Here is a 26,883-nt window from a genome sequence, read left to right as displayed (position 1 = left end):
CTTAGCACTGTGGTGGAAAGTTACGGGTTGGGTTCAGGTAAGTGTGCAGTTGTTTGTACGTTAGGGTTAGGGGCGGGTTAAGTGAGTTAGGGTTAGGGTGCAGGTTAGGCATATGTGCGATAGTGACAGACCTTAGGGCTAGGGTTTGGGTTAAGGTAAGTGGGTAGATAGTAGTGTATGTTTAGTTTAGTGTAGCCTTAGATGTAGGAATTTAAGTGTATGTGTGTGGTTGCTGTTTGTTTGATGTGCTTGTGTTTGTGTGTGTCTCTGTGTGTGTGTGTCTGTGTGTTTTGGAGCAGCACATTTTTTCCTTGGGAAAAAATTTGCTGTTCTGAATGTGCGATATTTTCATGTTTAAATGTTTTGGGGCCGATGAAATAATGTTCGCTATTTTCATCTTTCGATAACGAGATATAAACGCCATTAAAAATGGGTACACACAGTTAACTAACCTTGTCAAAAGCATTTATTATTGTCTCAATGGAAATCAGTCTGGCATCTTAAAGATGAAAATGGTCCTGGTTTTAGAGTAGACATTAGTTAAACATGCTGCTTGATGCAGAGATACAAAGCCATGACTGTAGTCCACATTTCCTGGATTTGAATCCCCACCTCACTGGAAGAACAGAACTGGTGTGTGGAGGAGGGAGTAATGAATGACAAAGCAATCGCCTTGATTTGGAAAGGATTGACTGAATATACCTGGATGAGTATTACACCCTAGATCCCAAGTGAAAGCACCTGCTTGCAAGAGAAACTGGATCCTCTCAGAGGGGAATCTACTTTTATATCTCGACACCCACAACACCGCACATTATTTTCCTGAAACGAAAATAAAGAATACTGAAAATCCTGAAGGGCCGATTTTTCTCAGGGCAAGTAAATACTTGCCCAAAACATAACATATCCACAGTGGACTACATAAATCCCACCTTGGTGGGGGGCTGGCCCCCCAACAATATAACTATATACCAAATCCGGGATCACACTACAGTGGAGAAAAGGGCATATTTCTCCATGCTGGATAGGTGTTTGCTTGTGGCGAATAAATGAGTCCTAGGGCTGCTATCCCTAGGGAATGAAAGTGCTGATACGATGCATGAGAGGATGCTTAATGGTTAGAATTGGGGGGGGATGCTTAATGGTTAGAATTGGGGGGATCATCATTGTAAAAGAAAAAAAATGTTCGGTTAGGTTTACACTGGCTAATTTTGTGTAATTCCATAAAACCATGTTGTTGAAATAGTAGAGAATATTGTCTTGTGTATGTGTGTGTTTGTTGGGGGGGGGTAGATTAGTACCACTCTAGTTACTTTGTAGACTTCAGAAGGGTTGCTGCTTTATGTTATCATCTTGGACAGATGCCAGCCCTGTCAAAGGAAGGGGTTAACATATTTGTAGGTTTAGTTTTCCGGAGCCATTTCTACCTACGTAAAAGTATTGCTGAGATAAAAAGAGGTGATAACTGGAAGCTGTGTGATGAGTCCATAAAAGGTGGTTTTGCTTATTATCGACTGCAGTAGTATTGTAATCATTTGTATCTATGCATTTGAGTGTATACTTACTAACTAATTTAATTAGCCATGTTTCTGTAACTGATGTCAAGCTCTGATAGTGGTGTAGACACATGATATCTGTCTGAACCAGTAATGGCTTTATAAGTGTATAGGTAAATACTAGGCTAACTGACCTCGCAGGCCATTTTAAGTCTAGCCAATTTCCCTTCAAAGGTGAGAACCAAACCGTGAACCTTGTGCCTGATGTTCATCGTGTTACCCTGCTGCAGTCATCACACTTGGGTTATCCTGCCGTCAGGCAGTCCCACAGTCGGCCTGAATTCCAAAGTCTTGGTCCGGCGTCGGTTGCTGTCACTTCTTCCCTGACGTCAGTGTGCCAGGGGTATATGAGAGGCAACCAACGCCATTTTCTTCAGTCTTTCTTGCCGCGCGGTGCCCGAAGCAGAAGCAGTTCGCAAGTGCCGGTCGGCCGACACCTGAGATTTTCGAATAGAGTTTCAGTCCGATGTCAGAAAAAGTTAACAATTGCGTTTCTTGTGGGAAGCAAATACCTCATAAGGATTTTCATTCTTTTTGTATACCTTGCCTAGGCCCAGACCACGACGTCACTGGTTGTCGGTTTTGTGCTAGGTTCAATAAGCGAACTATAAAGCGACGCTTTGATTTCGCATGTCACTACTTCGGTAGGAAATTTAATTACACTATGCCGTCGGAGCAACCGACTACCGGTGTGCATAAAAACCGCAAAGATAAAAAAAGGCAGCCTAGATCCAAGCCAGACTCCGAGCCCTCGGCTGGACCTGTCGCCGGTTCTCCGGTTTTCAGTGAGGTGCCTACGCAGCCCCTGGCTACCGCTGAATTGGATCCCCAGACCACTTTGGATTCTCTAGCAGAGAGTTCTATGCCGACACAGCCATTTTCTTTAGGCCCTACCGACAACATTGCAGTAGGAGAAGCCGATGCTGTAGAAACACCTTTGGTTTCTGAAGGTGTCTTCAGACCGACTACTCTCACCATAAAATCTTATGCTAAGCTTAAGACTTCTCTAAAACCAAAAAAGACTACACTTCAGTCTCCAGGTCAAGGCCCTATGCCTAAGAAACAGATGCTTAAAATGGCTGTAGATTTAATTTCTTTGATCAGGGGTTCCCAAGGGCACGCACCCGCAACAGTCTGAATTCGAGGAAATGCAGGATCTGTTGCATGCAGCTGAACAGGTGGGCAAACATACTTTACAATTTGGTTTTCATGCCTTGGAAGCTTCCTCTAAAGCAGCTGTTACTGGGTCTGTTATACGTAGGCATGCTTGGTTAAAGGAACAATCTCTGCCTGATCATGTTAAAGCAAAGTTACTAGATGCACCCTTACAGCAGGATGTCTTATTTGGGGTTAAAGCAGATTAGGTTTTAAAGAAAATGGAGGATAAGGCAAAATCTATGCAGACGGTCAAAGATTTCTTACAGGTACAGCCCCCACGCTTCAGCAGAAATTGGCCAACAAAAAATTGGTCCTTTCCAGCTTCTGACAGACCACAGAGGGGTAAATACAGGCGCCCAAGGGGCAAAGGACAAGCACAAATCCCTTACAAACCTCGCCAATGGGGCACTGCAACACAGAAGGGAGGAGAAGACAGGTCCCAAACTACTAGAAGGCAAACACAATGACTTAAACCTCAAACTGCCAAGCAAAACTCTCTTGGCAGCTCCCTTGGGAGAAAAATTAGCACTTTTTGCAGACAACTGGCACATCGTCACAAAGGAGAAATGGGTCCTAGACATTATCTCACAAGGATACAGATTCCATTTCCACAACTTGCCAAAGATAAAAGGAATGCCAAACCTGCCACAAAATCAATGTGCAGAGGCACAAAAACAAATTACAGCTCTAATGGACATGAGAGCCATTCAACTGGTACCTACACAGGAGCAAGGCCAAGGATTTTACTCAAGGCTTTTTCTAGTCCCCAGAAAGGACAAAGCTTGGAGACCCATTCTGGACCTTTCAATTTTAAACACCTTCTTGCAAGTATTCAAATTCAAGATGCTAACACTACAGCAGCTTCTTCCCATGTTGGGCAAGAAAGCTTGGCTAGTAACATTGGACCTCAAGGAGGCATACCTGCATGTCCCTATCCGACAAAATTGCAGAAGATACCTCCATTACATTGCAGGTTCAACCCATTACCAATTCTCTGCACTGCCCCTTGGCTTATCTACTGCGCCCAGGGTCTTCACAAAATGCCTGGCACCAGCAATTGCATACTGCAGACAAAGAGGAATTCAAATATACCCATACCTGGACGACTGCCGCATCCAAGCAGACAGCAAGGACATTCTCTTACAACACCTGGCTTTTGTAAAACATCTAAGTTGTCTAGGGTACACAGTAAACGAAAAGAAATCACAACTAGTGCCCTCACAAAATATGCCAGCTTGAATACAACGGCCCAGATGGCTTATCTGACGCCAGACAAACAACTACAATTAACTCAATACTTCAGAGCAATGGCAACAAAGACCCAACTCCCTGCAAGAAAAATTCTGCAGGCCTTGGGCTACATGGCATCTTGCATACTACTAATACCATTTGCAAAACTGCATATGAGGAAATTACAATGGTACCTAAAAAGCGCATGGACTCAACAAAGCCACAGCTTGGAAACAATGATACCTCTCATTCCCTGCCTTCAACAGGAATTTCTATGGTGGTCACAGGCATGTCACCTCAACAAGGGTCAACCTTTCACCTTACCCCCAGCCAGGCAAACTATGACAGCAGATGCATCGGACTATGCCTGGGGGGCACACATGGCTGGACAGTGCATTCAGGGCATATGGACTGCAGGTCAAAGGAATCTGCACATCGATCAAAAAGAAATGCTAGCTGTACAAAATGCTCTGACAGCCTTCAAGGACCTCCTACATCCAGGACAGCTTATCATAAAGACAGACAACACCACAATAATGTGGTACATAAACAAACAAGGGGGTACACACTCCTACCCTCTATGCAGGCAAGCAATGACCTTGTGGAACACAGCACTGGCTTACCAAGTTCAATTCCTGCCAGGAAAAAAGAACACATTGGCAGACGACCTAAGCAGAAACATCATGGATCCCCACGAGTGGAAGCTGGATCCACAAGTATTTGCAATGATAACTCAAAAATGGGGGCTCCCAGACATAGACCTGTTTGCCAGCCCCCAAAACTATCAACTAACAAAATTTTGCACAAGGACTTTTCACCATCAAGCTTGGAAAGTGGACGCACTCTCATTCAGTTGGAAAATGCTGACAGTGTATGCCTTTCCTCCATTACCCCTTCTCACAAAGGTGCTGCTGAAAGTCAGGATGGAGAGACCCCGAATGATACTCATTGCCCCAGACTGGCCACTATTAAGGAATATGGCACAGGGCCCACCATGGATTCTACCACAAATTACCCATCTGCTCACACAGCAAGACAATCAGATTCTACACAGTCAGCTCAAAACCTTAAACTTGGCTGCATGGCAAATCACCTAAGCAACCAGCCAACTCCTCTCTCACAAGCTGTTATGGATGTTATTCTGGAGGCCAGGAGGCCCAGCACCAGGAAAGCCTACTCAGACAAATGGAAAAGGTTTTGCGCCTGGAACCAAGCTAAAGGCCAAAATACTCTTCAGCCTGACATACCTCAGATTCTGCAATATTTAACTGAGATGTTACACAAAGGGCTTTCCTTTTCATCTATTAAAATCCACGCCTCAGCTATTTCAGCTCGCTACAACACTGATCCTCCTTTATTTTCACATCCACTCCTAAGGCAGTTTCTCAGAGGGGCCAAAAACATTAGCTCTCCCAGGAGAGCACCAACACCTACTTGGGACCTCAACTGCGTTCTGGAAAAACTTACGCTACCTCCTTTCGAGCCAGCTTTCTCAGCTGATTTAAAGTTTATATCATGGAAGACTGCCCTGCTGCTAGCAATTACGTCAGCGAGAAGAGTTTCAGAGCTTCAGGCACTAATGGCAGTAGAGCCTTTCCTCATTTTTCTTCAAGACAGAGTTTCTCTACGAACTTAACCCCTCCTTTATGCTTAAGGTGGTATCCAGTGTGGCTCTAAATCAAACCATCCATTTACCCACCTTCTTTCCAAATCCACAGAACAAAGGAGAAAGACTCCTACATTCCTTGGACATTCACAGGCAGCTACGTTACTACTTGGATATAACTAAGGTTTTCAGAAAATCTGACCAGCTTTTTGTATCCTATGCTACAGCATCACAAGGAAAGGCTATCTCAAAACAGACCATTTCCAAATGGATAGGACATTGCATACGTTTTTGCTACACCCACCATGGAAAACCAGTTCCTGCTAGCATAAGGCCCCACTGCACCAGGGCAGCCGCTACATCTACAGCCTTCCTCAGGGGGGTGCCAACCAAGGATATTCTGGAAGCTGCAACTTGGAGTTCAGTACACACCTTCACCAAACATTACCACTTTACTCTAAGACTAGAGCTGGCCTCGCCACTGCAGTTTTGCAGGGCCTTCTAGCCTCCTCTAACCCTGTTTGACTCCACCTCCCATCCTTAGCTTTGGGATTCTATCCAAGTGTGTTGACTGCAGCAGGGTAACACGATGAACATAGTACAGTTTTGTACCTACCATAAATGTAGATGTTCGAGTGTATACCCTGCTGCAGTCCAGGTTACCCTCCCTCCATCCCCTCTGACCTCACTAAGACCTTTCTATACCTAAAAATCTGTTACAACCTTTGTGGTGTATTTGCTTATAGCTGGAGGAATTTTGTGTTTATGCTACACTTTTTTATTATTGGTACTATCTACTGATCACCATTTTTGGGGGGAACCTGACATCTGGGGCAAGAAAAACTGAAGAAAATGGCATTGGATGCCTCTCGTATACCCCTGGTGCACTGACATCAGGGAAGAAGCGACAGCAACCGACGCCAGACCAAGACTTTGGAATTCGGGCCGACTGCAGGACCGCCTGCCGGCAGGATAACCCAAGTGTGATGACTGCAGCAGGGTATACACTCGAACATCTACATTTATGGTAGGTACAAAACTGTACTTTATGTCAACACCTTAACCATTATGCCAACCCCCGACAATATGTTCAGGACCAACTTTGTAACATCAGAAGATGAGCTGAGGCATCATGTGTCTGCCACCCTTTCATGGGAAGTAAGTGATTTGTAGGTTGGTTTTAGTTTGACTCACTGATGCTGGCCAGGTTCCAAGATGTTCATCATGTTTCACTGCTGCAGTCATTACACTGGGATTATCCTGCCATCAGGTGGGCCCGCAGTCGGCCTGAGTTCCAAAGTCTTGGTCCGGCATTGGTTGCTGTCGCCTCTTCCCTGACGTCAATGCACCAGGGGTATATAAGAAGCAGTCAATGCCATTTTCTTCAGTCTTTCTGGATGTGCGGTGCCCGAAGCAAAAGCAATTCGCAAGTGCTGGTCGGCCGACTCCTGAGATTTCAAATTCGATTTCAGAACCAAAGTCTTCAATAAAACGAAGTACCCCGTTGGGGAAACTTTTTCTTGCCTCAGACCGATGTCAGTAAAAGTTAATAATTGTATTTCTTGTGGGAAGCAAATACCTCATAAGGATTTTCATTCTTACTGTATTCCATGCCTAGGCCCAGATCACAACGTTTTTGCGCTAGATTTAACAAACACACTATTAAACATCGGTTTGATTTTGCTCGCCATTACCTTGGCCGAAGGTTTAATTATACAATGCCATCGGAACAACCGACGACCGGAATGCACAAAATACACAAAGATAAAGATAAGGACAGGCATCCGAGGCCCAAAACTGACGACGAAGCCTCTTCTAGGCCAGTCGCCGGTTCACCTGTTTTCAGTGAGGCGCTTTCACAGCCCCTGACACCCGCTACCTCAGAAACACAGGCCGCGACCGACTGCCATGTGGAGGTGCCTAGGCCTCTGGATGCTCAAGGTGTTGGGCCAACGGAGATTAACTCTTCAGATGGTCCGGAGCCACTGAGCAGGCATCGGCTTCTGAGGGTGTTTTCAGGCCTACTCAACTTAACCATTGCAACTACAGCCAAGACTAAACCTACATTAAAGACAAAGAAGCAAGTACAGCATTCCCATGGACAGGCCTCCATGCCTAAAAAACAGATGCTCAAAATGGCCGAAGACTTGATAACTCTGATCAGGGTTTCCCATCCCCCTCCAGATAAAAGGCCTAGGCAGGATACAGACTATGATTCCTCTGACCAGGTTTCAATATATTCTGATTCCTCTTCAGACCAGGGATATTCTTTACCCCCCCCAATGAGCATTCTGATGCTGAAGAATCAATTCCTTCAGCCTCTCCTCCTGAGGATTACTCTTTTGGGGAAACTTTACATACCATGAGGGAGCATTTCCATTGGGAGGGCCAGGAGTATTCAGAATCCAAGAAAAGGCTCAGAGACTTTCTTTTACTGCCTCAGCACAGGCCCCTTGCTATTCCACCAGTACTGGACATTGTGGATGATGTGTTCTCTGAATCTAGTTTAAATCCTGATTCTTTACCCCCAGCTCCAGTCAAGCCAGACAGGTACTACAGAGTCCCGGACTCTCACAAATTTCTTTATAAAAACCCTGTTGCTGACTCAGAAACTATTTCCCAGGGTCTCAAAGGGGTTAAGGCGTCCACGGCTAAGAATCTAGTTCCCTCGGATAGGGACTCTAGAGCATTAGACAGATGGGGAAAGAAAGTTTACACCTCTGCAACTTTAGCAGTGAGGGCTCTAAATTGCCAGTTTCACATGCTTAAATATCAACAATACTTACTGTCTCAATTAAAACAGAAAATGAGTACAAATGCAGAACAACCTGACTATAAGGAAATGCAGGATTTATTGCATGCAGCTGAGCAAGTGGGAAAACACACTTTGCAGTGCGGTTTTGATTCATTAGAAGCTTCTTGTAGAGCAGCAGTTACAGGATCTGTGATACGAAGGCATGCTTGGTTAAAAGAACAAAGTTTACCAGATCATGTTAAGGCAAAATTATTGGATGCTCCTTTGCAGCAAGATAATTTATTTGGTATTAAGGCAGAAGAGGTATTAAAGAAAATGGAGGATAAGGCAAAATCTATGCAAACAGTGAATGATTTCTTACAGGTACAGCCACCACGATTTAGCAGAAATTGGCCTACAAAGAATTGGTCCTTTCCAGTGTCAGACAGGCCACAAAGAGGCAGATACAGACGCCCAAGAGGCAGATCTCAGCCACAAGGCTCTTGCAGACCACGTCAGTGGGGTGCTTCAAACCCAAAAGGAGGTGAGGACAAGTCACAACCTTACAGGAAACAGTCCCAATGACTTCCCCCTTCCAATACCAAACTCTTCCCTTTTGGCAGCTCCCTTAGGGGGGAAACTAGCACTTTTTTTCTCAAAACTGGCAAGCAATCCCCCAAGACCAATGGGTGCTGAATATTGTGTCTCAAGGTTACAGGTTCCACTTTCACATTTTTCCAAGGCTAAAAGGAATGCCAGACCTGCCACAAAAATCAATGGGCAGAGGCACAAAAACAAATTACAGCTCTCATGGACATGAGAGCTATTCAAAATGTACCACAGCAGGAAAAAGGACAAGGATTTTACTCAAGACTCTTCCTGGTACCCAGAAAGGACAAAGCCTGGAGACCCATTCTGGACCTCTCCACTCTAAATACTTACCTGGATGTTCCGAAATTCAAAATGCTGACAGTACAACAGCTCCTTCCCATGTTGGGCAAGAAAGCTTGGCTTGTTACTTTGGACCTCAAAGAGGCATACCTGCATGTCCCTATCAGACAAAATTGCAGAAGATACCTCAGATTCTTAGCTGGTTCAATGCACTACCAATTCTCTGCACTGCCCTTTGGCTTATCTACTGTGCCCAGGGTCTTTACCAAGTGCCTGGCACCAGTAATTGCATTTGGCAGACAAAAAGGAGTTCAAATATATCCATATCTGGACGACTGCCTGATTCAAGCAGAGAGCAAGGGCATTCTTCTACAGCATCTGACGTTCGTAAAAAGATTGTTATATTGCCTAGGGTACACAGTAAATGAAAAGAAATCAAAACTAGTGCCCTCACAAGAGATACTATACAATGGCCCAGATGGCTTGTATCACGCCAGACAAACAAGGACAACTGACTCAGTATTTTCAATTGATGGCAACAAAGTCCTAACTCCCTGCAAGAAAAATTCTGCAAGCCTTGGGATTCATGGCATCCTGCATACTACTAATTCCATATGCAAGACTGCATATGAGGAAATTACAATGGTACCTAAAAAGTGTTTGGTCTCAACATTCTCACAGCTTGGAGACAGTAATACCACTAATTCCCTGCCTACAACAGGAGTTTCGATGGTGGGCACAGATATGTCACCTCAACAAGGGTCAGCCTTTCACTCTTCCCACAGCCAGGCAGAATTTAACAGACACCTCAGATTACGCCTGGGGAGCACACATGGCAGGAAAATGTATTCAGGGTAAATGGACCACAGACCAAATGCATCTTCACATCAATCAGAAAGAGATATTGGCTGTACAAAATGCCCTTACAGCTTTCAAGGATCTTCTGCATCCAGGACAATTACTATTAAAGACAGACAACACCACAGTAATGTGGTACATAAACAAACAAGGGGGCACTTATTCTTACCCCTATGCAGACAAGCCATGACCTTGTGGAACACAGCTCTAACCTATCAAGTTCATCTGCAAGCACAATTCCTGCCAGGAAAGAAAAACACTCTGGCAGACAACTTAAGCAGAAACATCATGGATCCTCACGAGTGGAAATTAAATCCACAAGTCTTCAGCATGATGATGCAAAAATGGGGGTGCCTGGATATAGATCTTTTTGCCTCACCACTGAATTACCAACTACAAAAATTCTGCACAAGGACTTATCACACACAAGCATGGAAAGTGGATGCTCTTTCGTTCAGCTGGAAAAGCCTAAATGTTTATGCCTTCCCACCTGTGCCTCTCCTTTCAAAGATACTCCTAAAAGCCAGGCAAGAAAAACCACAGATGATTCTGATTGCTCCAGACTGGCCATGCCAGCATTGGTACCCAATCTTAAAGAACTTAGCTCAAGGCCCACCTTGGATTTTGCCTCAAATTCCACACCTTCTGACTCAGCAAAACAATCCGATACTGCACAGTCAGCTCAAAACCTTAAATTTGGTTGCATGGCAGATTCATTAGCCAAACAGACAACTTCTCTCTCTAAAGCTGTTATGGATGTCATTTTGGAGGCCAGGAGGCCTAGCACCAGGAAATCTTATTCAGAAAAGTGGAAGAGATTCTGTGCCTGGAACCAGGCTCAAAACCTTGATCCTCTGGTCCCTAACATTTCTCAAATACTACAATACTTGACTGAGATGCTGGACAAAGGACTGTCCTTCTCATCCATTAAGATCCACGCCTCTGCCATCTCGGCTCATTACAACACAGATCCTCCTATTTTCTCTCACCCATTGCTAAAGCAGTACCTCAGAGGGGCTAAAAACATAAGAACGCCCCGGAGAGCACCAACACCAACTTGGGACCTCAATTTCGTTTTGGGATAAACTCACTTTGCCTCCTTTTCAGCCAGCCAATTCAGCAGAGTTAAAATATATATCATGGAAAACTGCTCTGCTTCTGGCAATAACCTCAGCACGAAGAGTCTCAGAACTGCAGGCACTAATGGCAGTGGAGCCTTTCATCATTTTCCACCAAGACAGGGCTTCCTTAAGAACAAACCCTACCTTTATGCCTAAGGTGGTATCCAGTGTAGCTCTTAACCAAACTATTCACTTGCCAACATTTTATCCAAATCCCCAGAATAAAGGGGAGAGACTTCTACATTCCTTGGACATACACAGGCAATTGTGCTTCTACTTGGACAAAACAAAAGCTTTCAGAAAATCTGAACAATTGTTTGTATCATATGCTGCAGAATCACAGGGAAAGGCTATTTCAAAGCAGACCATTTCAAAGTGGATAGGACACTGGATCCAGTTCTGCTACACACAACATGGGAAACCTGTACCTAGTAATATTAGACCACATTACACCAGGGCAACTGCCACTTCTACTGCCTACCTTAGAGGAGTACCTACCAAAGACATTTTGGAAGCTGCAACTTGGAGTTCAGTGCACACCTTTACCAAGCATTACCACTTGCCTCTTTACTCTAGATCCAGAGCTGGCTTTGCCACTGCAGTGCTGCAGGGCCTCATAGCCACACCAAATCCATAGAGCCAGCCACCCAGACTCCGCTTTGGGATTCTACCCAAGTGTAATGACTGCAGCAGTGAAACACGATGACCATAGTACAGTTTTGTACCTACCATAAATGTAGATGTTCGAGTGTCTTCACTGCTGCAGTCCAGGTTACCCACCCGCCAGCCCCTCTTTCTTATCTGGGACTAACCAATACTACCTATGTGGTGTATTTGCTGGTTACTGAAGGTTTTATTTTTACCTTTTTTGTATGTTTTATTAGCAATATGTATTGCCTACCATTTTTGGGGGCACCTGACATCTGGGGCAAGAAAAACTGAAGAAAATGGCGTCGGCTGCTTCTTGTATACCCCTGGCGCACTGACGTCAGGGAAGAGGCGACAGCAACCGACGCTGGACCAAGACTTTGGAACTCAGGCTGACGGCAGGATAACCTAAGTATAATGACTGCAGCAGTGAAGACACTCGAACATCTACATTTATGGTAGGTACAAAGCTGTACTTTTTTGCTTACAGCAGATGTGTAAAGACAGCTTGGAGGACCATTTATGCTCCTATTGTATCATTACCTACCATATCATAGTCCATAAGTGATTGCTGTCATTCTTTTTTTTTTTTTAATTCTCCAAATGTTTTGGGTTCCCTAAGTCAAGGTATGATCAGAGTTCATGAAGTTTGTATAGCTTCAGTCTTTGTTGTTAGCTAAGAGTGCTCTTTAAAGAACTCACAGTATACCCAGAGCTGCCCACTCCAACAGTTCATACCAGATTATATGTACTGGAAGCATGTTTAAGTAGGACTGTAAATTCTTTATTATCCCTGTTGCATCTACTACTGTTGGAACTGAGTATCTCTGTCCCACATTGCTCTCATTTCTGCTTCCTAATCCTGATATTCTTTAACTTTCTCTCTCTTACAATAGCTGGGTGTTGCAATTTCAATAATTTTTCACTACCATTTTCTTATTTTGCTGGACAACTTGGTTTTATTGCTTCGGTTTTCTCAACTATTGGTAGTGAGCAATCGCACGTGATCTGAACAATTTCACTGTAAGTAATGTTTTGTGGTTCATGTTTTCACTGCCTCTTTGTTCCTTTGTAATGCCAAACATGTTACTGTAAAGCAGGTCACCCAGGGAGGGAGTGCAGGTGTTAAAGGACTCCCATAATGTTTCCTGAATTACTTCATTTTATGCCTTTGTAAACAGACACAGATCTGTGTAACAAAGTTCTCTACCTCATATGTGTAATTTTTTCCTAAAAGTTGTAGTTTTTGTGAATTTCTATAATGTCTAAAAGTTTTATTCCAGTATTTAGACTATATACAATAGTGATTATAGTGTATTTTATATAAACACATACATTTTACAATATGAGTTTATTCTGGAATGTCAGTTGAAACTTTGAGTGTAATTCTTGCTTATGTACCATGGATAAACATTCTTTAAAAAGTGTTCCTTTTGTGGGCACAAGGTCCCACTACAGGATTTACATAATCAATGTGTCTGCCTGGGGGGGTTCCACACCTTATGGTGGACTGCGAAATATGCAAAGGGTTTGATCCTTGGGATCTTTCAGGTAGGAGGAATAAACTTATTGAAAAGTTTGCTCCCTCCTGATCCAGAGACTTTGAAGCCCAAGAAACATGCAGAGAAGTCATCAATTCCCCTAGTGATGTGGACATCTTCCAAGAGGGTCTCACTCAGATAATTGACTGGTGCCAGAAACATGGCCTCAAACTGCATACCAAAAAAAAAAATGCATCATCATATCCTTTTGGGAGAGTGTCGTCCCCACAAATTGTCACATTAATAACAATGTCCTAAGCACTCAATCAAGTCGTGAGGAATTTGGGCACCCAGGTTGATAGCAACCTGACTTTTGACCACCATGTTGCTTCCGTTGTACAGAAAGCCTTCTACGTGGCCCACCTCATAAGTAAGGGTATTTCATCCAGGAACAAGGAGGTCATAACCACTTTACCCCTTTTTAAGTGCAACCTGAATAACTGGATTGGAAACAGAAAATATATCCCCTGGGATTCCACTCATGTCCCTGCTGGACAGGGACATTGGGTGCTGATTTATCTAAACATGGGCAAAACTCTCGGCTAGGATTATAAGGGGCTCAAGGCCAATAGCATAGTAACCTGCTATGATCCTATCAGAAATAGATTAAGAAAGGTCTAGGGAGGAAAGGAGATCACTAAGAGAGAGCCTCAGGTCCATTCATGGTGTTTGATTATTTTGGGTTGTTGAAGAGAGAAAGTGGAGAATAAGTAAATATGACCAGAAAGTAAGTAAGTAAAACTTTTAACCGTGTCATTAGTACAGCACCTGGTCTTTAACCTGTTGAAAATTGTTTTAACATGAAGCAAAAGTGGCATGTCTCCCTTGAAATTACTTTAGAATGCTACCTTTTGAGGGATTATCCTTCAGGAAATTGTGTTGCTTATGTACAGATTTTAGGTAGCACAGCTGACATTTCTGTAAGCCAGAAATGAGCACCGTTTACTGGTTTTGCACTGAAGTCAGCATTGAGCTGTGGTTAATGGGACAAATTGTTAAATGATTATTTTGTTGTGTTTGTTCTTTGAGTTCTCTAACCTGTTAGGAGCATAATATATCTCCAATTGAAGGGGGAGGAAATAAATATAATTTGCAAAATACCATAGTTTCAAGTACAGGGCAGTGAGTGTTCACTCATAATCATTGTCGATAAAATCATTTTCTCTCCTTAAATGACAAGCAGTAATCCAGTTTAAAATTTGATGACATCTACGCTTATTTTAACTTGGTTGTATATCACACTGCATTTGTTACCTGAGTCAATCTTACTTTATCATATACTGACATGTATTGTATTGCGTTTGCAGTACATTGCTTTTTCTAAGATCAAATGCAAACGTTTTTTATGGAAATCTGAAGTGTGTCCACCAGTGAGATTGCTGCAGTTTGAGTGACTTGAAGCAGCTTGTCGAAACTTCTGACTGGACACAGTGTGCATATATTGCTGTTGATGCAGTATGCATCTGCTGAAAGTATTATGGGGGAACCTCATGGTATTCTAACTGAGGGTCTTGTATGTACTGCACTGTACAACATGCACATGCAGCCTAGGTTAGCAGAGATACTATGATGGCATGATATGTTTTTGGGAATGGTCACAAGTAGCTAAATTCCCATTATGCAGCTGCCCTCTCCATCACTGAATATGTGGTGTATCCTGTACAGCACACTGAGGAAATGTTTGCCTGGTGGACAGAATATCACTACTAATGTGTGTACACTGTACCAAGTAATTACTTTTTGCAAGTTGCTTTGGGCCATGGGAACTGCAGCTATCTCACAGGCCCCCAATGATCAGGATTCCTGTTTTTATGGTATATCATTTTTATAATTTGTCAGCAGTGTAATAAATGAGACGCACAATCATACAGACACACACCAGTGCAGGGAGTTCAACAGGTAGTAAAAGGTTACTACGCTTGAAGACTGTTTTGAAATTGTTTTATTTTTTTGGCTCTCACTTCCTTGAGAGTGCCAAGGGAGGCATTTTGAAGGTTTGCAAGCAGCTGGTTGTACAAATATACATTAAAATCAGTATCTCATTTTGTGTCCTTATGTCCCTCTGCCTTATTACTGCCATTGGAGAAGACAAAGTGTAAGCAGATCCTAGGCTTTAGCTACAGCTGTCCCATCCCATGCAGCAATGATGGTGATAGTGTTTGCCAAGGAATGAAAGGCATCAGGAAGGCGCCAGCTGTTTTTAAATGTTTTCTTGTGAGGGATCCAGAATGTGCATCCATGCAGTTTGAATTGTTCCAGACTGTTTTAACGAAGCTTGTGTCACTAATGCTGAAAAGTAGGTTCCTACAAAAATCAAGTCTGTAGTGCCTTGAGTGAGATTCCCTTTGTCATGTGCACTTACATCCCATTTTTTTGTTTCTCCCTTGTAGGGTCACTGGTGGGGAGCTGTTTGAAGATATTGTTGCAAGAGAATACTACAGTGAAGCCGATGCGAGGTAAGGATATTACTGGCATTTTAAATAAATTGAGGGCCTTGCAGGTTTTTTTTTCTTTGTTGTATTACTCAAGTCAGGTGGCTTTCACTGGTGGTTGTGGCTCATTTAGGATCAGACTCAACAAAAATGATAGTAATGAGTGAAGAAGTTCAACTATATAATGTACTGCACTTATGCAAAATGAAAATACTACTAATTTACTCAAGTACTTTGCATGACTAAAAGAAGGCTGCTTACATCTGTCATATTCCTAGCAGCCTGACTACTAGTGGAGTTGCTTGCATGCAAAGTCATAGACTTGTCAGGATGCGAGTAAAAAAATGAGGTGGGAAGGCAGTGTTGCAGTTAGTGGGTAGGACTACTGCGTCATCTTGCATACTTCTAGCAAACATACTCCTAGTAATGAATGCGGGACGGAGTACTGCATCATCTCGCATACTCCTAGTAATGAATAGGGTATAGAGTACTGCGTCATCTCACATAGTCCTAGTAAACTTACTCCTAGTAATGAATGGGGGATGGAGTACTGCTTCATCTTACATACTCCTAGTAATAAATGGAGGGCGGAGTACTGCATCATCTCATATATTCCTAGTAAACATATTCTAAGTGATGAATGGAGGACGGAGTACCGCGTCATTTCACATACTCCTAGTAGTGAATGGGGGACTAATGTACCATTTCATTTAGATCATCATGTAATCTTTGAACTCATCTGATTCTCAGATGCAAATTCTTAATTTTGATGGCTAAGGGGGCAGACTTTAACCCTTCTGGTAGTAACTTGTTCCACTAAACAGAGAATGGAAACCTTCAAAACTTAATTCTCATTCCACAAGTCTTTGAAATGTTACCTTGTGATATGAAATGGAAAGTTTGCTGAGGTTCTTATTTCCCCAGAAGTGGCAACACCAGTAAGACTTCCAAAGAGGTGACAGGAAGTAGTGTATGATACCAGTTTCTGAGCATTGCTAGTTGCATGTGGTGGAGTCAGTTTCTAAATGGCATCCTGTTGAGAATGTAAAGAACCTACCTGCTCCAGGCTTGCAGAAGCACCTGCAGCAAACCTGTCGGTCCTGTGGTAAGAATAGTCCATATTTTGGAGTTATGACTGAGGATATTCAGTGCCACCATAAAAGAGTATCCCAAAAAGGATCACTGTGGCTAATGGATGACTTGAGGTAGCATTTCAGTGAGGGCACAAATCCCATTTCTTATGTGTTTTATGCATTTCTGTATGCCTGCTGATGATCAGTCATCTCTCAATACATTTTCAGTCAATTTGATACTTTTTGGTGGTTATCCACTTTATAGGCGAGAGAGATGACTGGGTGAGATTTAATCTAGAAAGCCATTGAGGTACTTCATGTCCTCAGCAACATCCTGCTGGTAAGATCATTCCTATTAAGACCATAAACCCATTCCTAGTGGATGACAGGAATACCTTTACACTGCAGAGTGCCCTGTGCCCTACTGTTGCTTGGGTGCTTCTGCCCACAGTGATATCAAGGGCTACCATTACCAGCTTGGGATTGCCAAGTCCGTGTCCCTGATTCTGTCCATTTCAATGCCATGCAGTCCGAAGATTGTATGTTAGTGACTGGCTCAGTAAAGCAACTGTTCCCTTTCCTCAGACTGAGCAAGGTAGATGTTCTTCGTGTTTCACTGTTGCAGTCATCACATTTGGGTTATCTGCTTGCAGTAGCCCTCACTCAGCCTAATTAACAATGTCTTGTGTCCTGCGTCGGTTGCTGTCTCTTCTTCCATGACGTCAGGTAGTCAGGGGTATACAACATGCAGCCGATGCCATTACATCAGTCATTCTTGCCGTGTGGTGCCCGAAGCAGAAACAGTTAAGTGCCGGTCGGCCGACTCCTGAAATTTTCATTTTCGAGTTTCAGAACCAAAGTCTTTAACTAAAGCTAAGTACCCCATTGGGGAAATGTTTTCTTGCTCTAAACCAATGTCAGTAAAAGTCAATAGTTGTATTTCTTGTGGAAAGCAAATACCTCATAAAGATTTCCATTCATACTGTATTTCTTGCCTAGGCCCTGACCACGAGGTACCTCGCTGTCGGTTTTGTGCCTTATTTAAACAACAAACTATTCATCGTGTGTATATTTTCACTTCTAAATATTTTGGTGCTCGGTTCAATTATCCAGATATGTCTTTGGCAAGCCATCCAACTACCGACATTCCGAAAAAGCGCAAAGATAAAGACAGAGACAAGCCGCCTAGGTCCAAAGCTGCCGATGACGCTTCTAAGTCAGTCGCCAGTTCGCTGGTACCCAGTGAGTCGCTTTTGCAGCCCCTGATACCCGCCACTTCAGATTCACAGGCCTCTACTGAGACCCATTCGGAGTCTGGTATACCGCGAGATGCTTCAACTGTGGAACCTGCGGATGTCTCTACCTTGGATGGGTCCGGAGCTGCTGTGCAGGCACCGGCTTCTGAGTGTGTATTCAGGCCTACTGACTTGCATATCAAACCGACGCCATCTTCTTCTTGAAGGCCTAAAACTCGAACCATGCCTAGAAAACCAATGCCCAGACTGTGTGGTCAGGCCTCTATGCCTAAAAAAACAAATGATAAGAATGGCTGAAGACCTTATTACTTTAATCAGGGGAAGCGAACCTTCCCCCTCTAATAGACCTAGGACTGATTTTGCTTATCATACTTCTGACCAGGATTCTGAAATTTCTGTTTCTGATGACCAGGATTTACCCTTATCTACCTATGAGGATTCTGATGCTGAGGACTCTATTCCCCCTGCCCCCCCCCCCCCCCAGAGGATTTCTCTTTTGGTGAAACCTTGCATACTCTTAGGGAGCACTTTCATTGGGTAAGTCAGGATTATTCTGATTCTAAGAAGAGGCATAGAGATTTCTTACTCCTGCCCCAGCACAGACCTTTAGCTATCCCTCCTTTACTAGACATGGTTGATGATGCCTTTTCGGAATCTAGCTTGGCCCCTGACACTCTACCTCCTGCTCCCAGAAAACCTGATAGATATTACAGGGTTACTGACTCTCACAAGTTCCTTTTCAAAAATCCTACTGCGGATACTGAGACCATTTCACAGGGACCCAAGGGCATTAAGGCTACTACTGCCAAAAATCCTACCCCCTCTGATAGAGACTCCAGGGCGCTGGATAGATGGGGTAAGAAGGTATACACTTCTGCAGCCTTGGCCATTAGGGCCTTAAACTGCCAGTTTTATATGTTAAAGTATCAGCAGCATATTACTGGATTGCTTAAACAGAAAATGATGATTCCTGATTGTGCTGAAAATAAGGATTTACAGGATTTAATGCATTCTGCTGAACAGGTTGGAAAACATACTTTGCAATGTGGTTTTGATTCACTAGAGGCATCTTGCAGGGCTGCTGTCACTGGGTCTATACTTAGAAGGCATGCTTGGCTTAAGGAGCAATCCTTGCCAGATCATGTTAAAGCTAAATTACTGGATGCTCCCTTAAGTCAGGGCCGCCGGTTTGGCAACAAGGCAGAAGTTGTTCTTAAAAAGATGGAGGAAAAAGCTAAATCTATGCAAACTGTTAAAGATTTCTTACAAGTACAACCTCCAAGATTTAGTAGGCATTGGTCCTCTAAAAATTGGTCTTTTCCTGCCTCTTCCAGGCCTTCTCAGTCCAAACCCAGATCCTGTACAACACCCAGGCTTCAGTCCCAGGGTATGCATAGGACTAAGCAGTGGAGGGGCTTCCACTTCCAAATCTTGGAGTAGTAAAACTCCCCCTTATGGTAAACTGTCTCAATGACTTTAAAACTTTCAAGCACTTCTCAACTGACTGCCCCTTTGGGGGGAAAGATTGCTCTGCATGCAAAAAGCTGGGAACTCATTATCCAGGACAAATGGGTTTTAAATATAGTTTCTCAAGGATACAGATTTACTTCCACACGTTACCAATCCCAAACGGTTAGCCAGATCTACCCCCAAATCAGTGGGCAGAGGCTCAAAAGCAAGTACTCTCTCTCTCCTAAGCATAAAGGCTATTCAAACTGTACCAGAAGATGAAAAGGGACAAGGTTTCTACTCGAGACTTTTCCTGGTACCGAGAAGACAACTCATGGCATCCTGTCGTGGTCCTGTCTACCTTAAACACTTTTTTGGTGATTCCAAAATTCAAGATGCGAACTCTTCACCAGTTGCTTCCTATGCTAGCCAAAGATGCCTGGTTGGCAACACACAGTTTAAAGGAAGCATACCTGCACATCCCAATCAGGGAATCTTGCAGAAGATACCTACACTTCAAAGCAGGCTACATGCACGATCAGTTCTCTGCACTGCCCTTTGGCTTATCTACTGCGACCAGGATATTCACAAAGTGCCTAGCTCCAGTCAATGCATTTTGCAGGCAAAGAAATATTCAAATATACCCATACCTGGATGATTGTCTAATTCAGGCAGAAAGCCAGGACATACTTTTGAATCATCTGGCTTTTGTACAAAAGTTGCTAACTTGTCTGGGGTACATCATAAACGAAAATAAATCACACCTGGTACCCTGTCAACAAATTATATTCCTGGGAACAAGCTTGAATACAACTTCCCAGGTGGCTTTCCTCACGCCAGAGAAACAAATTCATTTGACAACCTACTTCAAACTAATGGCTACAAAAACCCTGCTATCTGCAAGGCAAATACTACAAGCCTTGGGGTTCATGTCCTCCTGCATTCTTCTAATTCCATATGCAAGACTGCATATGAGGAAACTACAATGGTATCTAAAAAGCCTATGATGTCAATATTCTCAGGATCTAGAAGCAATGATTCATATCGTACCTTGCCTACAGCTAGAGTTCCTTTGGTGGGGAGAGGCCTGCAACCAAAACAATGGACTACCGTTCACTCTACTCCCTGCCACCCAAACCCTAACAGGCACATCAGAGTATGCATGGGGGGGCCGACCTGGCTGGGAAGTGCATTCAGGACAAATGGATCCCAAGTCAAATGCACCTGCATATCAATCAAAAAGAAATGTTAGCTGTACAGAAAGCTCTGACAGCCTTCAAGAACCACATTCTTCCAGGACAAATAATGGTAAAGACAAACAACACCACTGTTATGTGGTACATAAACAAGCAAGGGGGATACCCATTCTTACCCCTTCTGCAGACTAGCCATGGCACTCTGGAACACAGCCTTGAGCTGCCAAGTGCATCTACAGGCTCAAGTCCTGCCAGTAAAACTAAATACACTGGCAGATGGACTAAGCAGAAACCTCATAGACCCACACGAGTGGAAATTGGAACCAAAGACTTTCAATATGTTGACAAACAAATGGGGTAGCCCAGATATAGACCTGTTTGCCCCCCCCCCCCAGAACTACCAATTGGACACATTTTGCACAAGAACTCCCCACAAACAAGCTTGGAAAGTGGATGCTCTGTCCTTCAGCTGGAAAAACCTATCCGTTTATGCCTTTCCTCCTCTGCCTCTCCTTTCCAAAGTACTACTAAAGATCGAGCAGGACAAACCAAGGACGATATTGATTGCACCAGACTGGCCACACCAACACTGGTACCCCCTCTTGCGCAGTGTGTCACTGTTGGCTCCATGGCTCCTGCCTCAGACCCCCTACCCTGTTGTCTCAGCAGGAGAACAAGATTCTGCATCCTCCGCTTCAAACCCTGAACCTAGCAGCCTGGCTAATTACCTAATCTCTCCTTTACCATCCCTCAGTAAACAAGTGTTTGATATCATTTTAGAGGTAAGGAGGCCTAGTACTAGAAAATCCTATGCTGAAAAATGGAAAAGATTCTGTGCTTGGAACCAATCTCAAGGGATGGGCACAGCAGCACCCAACTTACCTCAGATCCTTCAATATTTAACTGAGATGCTTCACAAGGGCTTTTCTTTTTCCTCCATCAAAATTCATGCCTCAGCCATTTCAGCTCATTATAATACAGAACCACCCCTCTTCTCTCATCCACTGCTCAAACAGTTCCTCAGAGGGGCCAAAAACTTAAGACCACCCAGGAGAGCCCCAACTCCAGCCTGGGATCTTAATTTTGTATTGGAGAACCTCACTCTTCCTCCTTTCGAGCCGGCTGCAAGTACAGATTTAAAATTCCTTTCTTGAAAAGCAGCCTTCCTTTTAGCAATCACTTCAGCAAGAAGGGTATCTGAATTACAGGCCCTTATGGCACTGGAGCCTTTTATCATCTTTCATGCGGACAGGGTGTCCCTCCTTCATGCCCAAGGTGGTATCCAGTGCGGCTCTTAATCAGTCCATTCATTTGCCAACCTTCTTTCCTAATCCACAGAACAAAGGGGAATGGATACTGCACTCCTTAGATGTGCACAGACAACTTGGATTTTACTTGGACAGGACTAAACCTCAAAGGAAATCTGTACAACTGCTGGTGGCATTTGCTGCAGGGACAGAGGGGAAGGGTATTTCAAAGCAAACCATTTCTAAATGGATAGGCCATTGCATTAATTTCTGCTATAAGCACCATGGAAAACCTATCCCACAGGGGATCAGACCCCATTCAACCAGGGCTGCATCTACCTCTACAGCCTTTCTCAGAGGTGTCCCTACCAGGGACATCCTAGAAGCTGCTACCTGGAGTTCTGTACATACATTCACCAAAAATTACCATTTGCCAATTTTCTCTATATCCAGAGCTGGCTTTGCCACTGCAGCTTTGCAGGGCCTCATAGCTGCCCTAATGCTATCTAAATTCCTCCTCCCATCCTTAGCTTTGGGAATCTACCCAAATGTGATGACTGCAACAGTGAAACACGAAGAACATAGTACAATTGTGTACACTTACCATAAAAGTAGATGTTCGGGTGTATTCACTGTTGCAGTTCTTGTTACCCTCCCTCCAGCCCTCTGACTTCTTTTGGCTGTACCTGTACTTTCCTTTACTATGCCTAATAGCTTTTTTTGTTGGAGGTATAACCTTGTGTATGTGTATATATATATATATATATATATATATATATATATATATATATATATATATATATATTATTGCTTCCCATTAAGGGGGCACCTGACATCTGGGGCAAGAAAAACTGATGTAATGGCATCTGCTGCATGTTTTATACTCCTTAACTACCTGACATCACGGAAGAAGAGACAGCAACCGATGCAGGACCCAAGACTTTGTTAATCAGGCCGACTGAGGGCTGCTGCAAGCAGAAATAACCCAAATGTGATGACTGCAACAGTGAATACACTCAAACATCTACATTTATGGTAAAGTGTACACAACTGTACTTTTCTGCTGGTCATTCCCATCCTCTATTGCTCAGTTCTTCCAATCAGACTCTGGTCATGGGGGGTCATAATCCAGGTTTTTTATCCCTCTGTGACACAGAGCCAAGAATCGTTCTTTTCTGAATTTTTCCTTTTGGCTTCAGCATGTTAATATAAAGAGGAAAAGCTCACACATTCACTGAACTGCAGCTGATAAATGCTTAATGTTTGTTTTATTTTGAAAAGTGAGGTATTATTTCCATTTTAGTGCCTGCAGAGGCTATGAGAGGGGTGAGACAGGAGTTGCCTACACTCGGGTCCTTCTGTCCACATTGAGCAAGCTGTGTGTTGCTTAAAGTGCAGCCGACTGCCAAAACCCAACAACTTGCAGCAGAATTCACATGCTGCCTCTGAAATCCCAGGTGCTGTAAGATGTAGTGCCTTCTGAGTTTGAATATTTAATTGAGTAGTGTGCAGAGGCACAGGGTCCCATGACATTTTATGATGACCATATTTTTGGATGTGAAGTTCAGGGTTCTATGTGGGGTACTGCATGCTTTGTTGTTTAGTCATTCACTCTGGTGTCATCTGCTCACCATGTTTTGTAGGCATTGAATAATGGCTTTGTTATTTCATGTCTAGATTTCAGTTTTTTTGTACGTGCAAAAGATTTTGGGAGGTGACGTTATCTGGCCTAAGTAGCATACATGTGCACCTGTCAAGTATACTATATTAAGTCGTTTGCTATAATGTTGTTAATATAGTTGATGTAAATACTGCAGCAAAGTTTTATTGAAAATAATATGTACTGAAACAGCAAACTTTAACATTTCCTTTATAAAAGTAATACAAAAGGTTCACCAAATTTGAGTGAATGGCCAGGGTACCATAGCTTTTGACACGTTATGATCAAGCACCCCCCCCCCAGTAGTGTACCTGTTTGTTAACCTTTGTGAATGTCAGAGCTTTTCAGAGCTTGCATTGCAGCTAGCTGATTAAAAAGGTACTTTTAGTAGGTGTCATGGAAAGGTTAGAAGTTTTACCTCATGTGATTCTTGCCCCCCTCCCCCCCACAAGCAGAAACCGCATGTATTGTGCTGCTATCTGGAGAGACAGTGGTAGCTTGCAGGGTGACAGCTGGTTGTATTGTTTGCACATTTTTATTGACTTTTTTGCCCCCTGTTAACTTGTAATGAACTTAGGTTGGAAGGTATATAATTAAATGAGGTCACATACAAACAGGTACTGAAAACCTCTCTTCCCCTTTAACGTAATGGCAGTACTTGGTTATATGTTCCCATTTATTAGCGGTGTTTGTGTCACTTCACTGACAAGGTACCCTGTTTAAACTTGCCTAATGAATTCACTCATCACTAGTAGTATTGTAGTGGAGGGGAAATGGCATACATGAAAATACTTCCATTTATTTAATATTTCCACCTGGGAGAACTGTTTGAGGCATTTGATAAGAAGAGCTCAGGGAGGAATCATGATTGTGCATAACAAATGCTGTTTCACTGTATAATGAAATCGCAGGCTCTGCTCAGACTCAAAATCGAGTAATTTGTCTGTGCATCTGTACAAAATGGATTATAGTGTGAGCGCGTAGAATATCATTGTCGTCATAGTCTGCAGGGCATAAGGCCTTCTGGCTGTTTAAATTTCTGTTTTTTTCCATTCAAACATTAAAGTGTCAGGTGAATCGGATTCTGAAGACAGTGGTTGAATATGCAGACATTTGTTTATTTTTATTCATTGGGCAAGTACAGATTTTGGGTTAAATTCAGAACAGTGTGATTTGCTTTTGTAAGAATGTGCTAGAACAAATAACTGAAAATGTCCATCAGTAGAAATACTCTCAAATTACTGTCACTAGGTATAAAAGATAAAATTACGGAATAAAAGACAGCATTTGTTTAATCTCTGGCATGTACTTAAAATGCAGGTTCATTGTAAAATGGTATACTGGGTCAGTCAAAACCTTACTTAATTAACTTAATTAATTGCATGGAATAGGTAATATCATGACCAAAATGTAGATACACAGTGAAGTGATGTTTTAAGCCAGGTTAACTGTTGTGATAAAATGCTAAAAATCCAGCAGAAAGCACGTTTAACTACAGAGTTTTTCTCTAATGGAGGGGGGTTAAAGCTATTGTGTGTGGCTGATTTGCAGAGACGGATTTAGAGATAATGCAGGTCTACTTTGGGGGACCTTAGAAATTATATGGGACAGATTTCTAGAGTTTGAAGAAAAAAATAAGGTCCATTTTGTTGCAATGACAGCTTTGTAATTTACCTGAAAGATGAGAAATGCAGCTTCACAGCATACCTCACAACCTCTTAGTGCAACAAATCTGGACAAAGCCTGACAAAATGGAGGACAAACACCCAAAATTAGGGACAGATTTTAAATGGTTTACTATCAAAAGACTGAAAGATGGTCAACAGTCATAACACCAAAAGTCATTACACCGAACATTCAAAATACTGAAAAAAAAATGTCAGCGTTTAAATGGTCGAAAAACACCTGCAGCACTGATAGCGCTCCCCACACCCCCTGCTACTTATATATTACAACTCCGAGATCAGACTACAGTGCTGACAAGGGTATATCCTTGCCCTGTTGTCAACATTATGTCGACAGTAATTTGCATGCACTTCCTGTCGACCAAATGAACCACTTAATATTGTGCATATGTGTCGACCATAAGGGTTGATCAAATGAACGCTAGACCATATTAATTTCTACCATTTGATAGTAAACCATTTTAAATATTGCTTTTATAAACTTAAAAAGTTGCTACAGTAACTGGGTTTATGTTGAGACATTTTTTGAAGGATTTGAAGTCTGAAATTCAAACATTCATCATTATTTATTGACTTCAATCCTCCGATCATACCAGTGATTTGCCAGAAAACTACACATTTTATGAGGAGTAGACAAAAATATGAGGCAAAAATTTGGGCATTCTGTGAAAATCTGGACAGTAGAGAGGTATGCTCCACATTAAAACTGGAAAAATAGTTTTCTGAAGTTTAGGGTGTTAAATTAGTACAGTCTGATACAATACAGATTCTTTTTTTCCAGGTGGTGTGTTGGTTCTTTGGATTAAATAAAAATTACAGTGCAGCCAGACAGAACCAAGGGCAGACAGGGCAGTTCTGCAGATTTATTATAAAATGTAATTCCAAGCTGAAAAGGAGTTTAGCATTTACTTCGTTAAGGTCAAGTTCATTAGTTATATTGTCTGTTTATGACACACTTCAAGTGTGACTTACATTTTCCTGTATGTGAATTTCTAAGTACCTACATGTATGCAAGAAAACTTTGAGGTATCTTTCTGCAGCTGTCTTGGTCTTGCAACTTAGGGCTAAAATAATGCATTAACCATGGCTGGTTTAGCCCTAAAACCATGCATGCCAATGTTATGCATGTGTCTGAAGGTAAGACAGATTTGTAGCAGAGAAATGTCACAAGACTTCATCTGCCTAATAACGATTCGTTATATTCCACAAGCATGCTGATATATGATAGTTCCATTCACCCCTTTTGTAACCAAGGTATGTGAGTAGTTGGAATGCTGCCTTTAAATTTTGTGGCGTGTAGGTAGGTTCTAGAAAGGCAGTGTATAAATGTACATTTCACATCTCAACTAGTGCCAACAACCGAGTAGAGTTCAGAATGTCTTGGCATCCTGCACAATTGGACTGGACTGGATTAGAAGACCCCACAGAATAACATAAATCCTTTGACTTCTCTGCACTCCTGGTTTGGTAGGCAAGGTTCCCATTTCCTAAATGTCTTGCTATTTGGCTTAATGCAAACAAGGGGTAAGTGAGGGACTGGTA

General features: G+C 42.8%; 1 protein-coding gene across 19 annotated transcripts in view; it reads left to right on the top strand.

Moving 5' to 3' along the window:
* LOC122789306 (calcium/calmodulin-dependent protein kinase type II subunit gamma) overlaps nucleotides 1-26,883 on the top strand; it is a 2,351,533-nt gene that overhangs the window by 1,380,928 nt on the left and 943,722 nt on the right. For all 19 annotated transcript variants that reach the window (XM_044056632.1, XM_044056627.1, XM_044056637.1 and 16 more), the window contains exon 5: nucleotides 15,734-15,799. In XM_044056632.1, coding sequence (XP_043912567.1) covers nucleotides 15,734-15,799 — 66 coding nt within the window. The remainder of the gene's footprint in view (nucleotides 1-15,733; nucleotides 15,800-26,883) is intronic.

Source organism: Protopterus annectens, chromosome 14.part0 (assembly GCF_019279795.1).
Source record: "Protopterus annectens isolate FY-2018-M chromosome 14.part0, PAN1.0, whole genome shotgun sequence".
Lineage (NCBI taxonomy): Eukaryota > Metazoa > Chordata > Ceratodontiformes > Protopteridae > Protopterus > Protopterus annectens.
The sequence above is the reverse complement of the archived record's forward strand: the minus strand, read 5'-3'. Positions and strand labels throughout refer to the sequence as shown.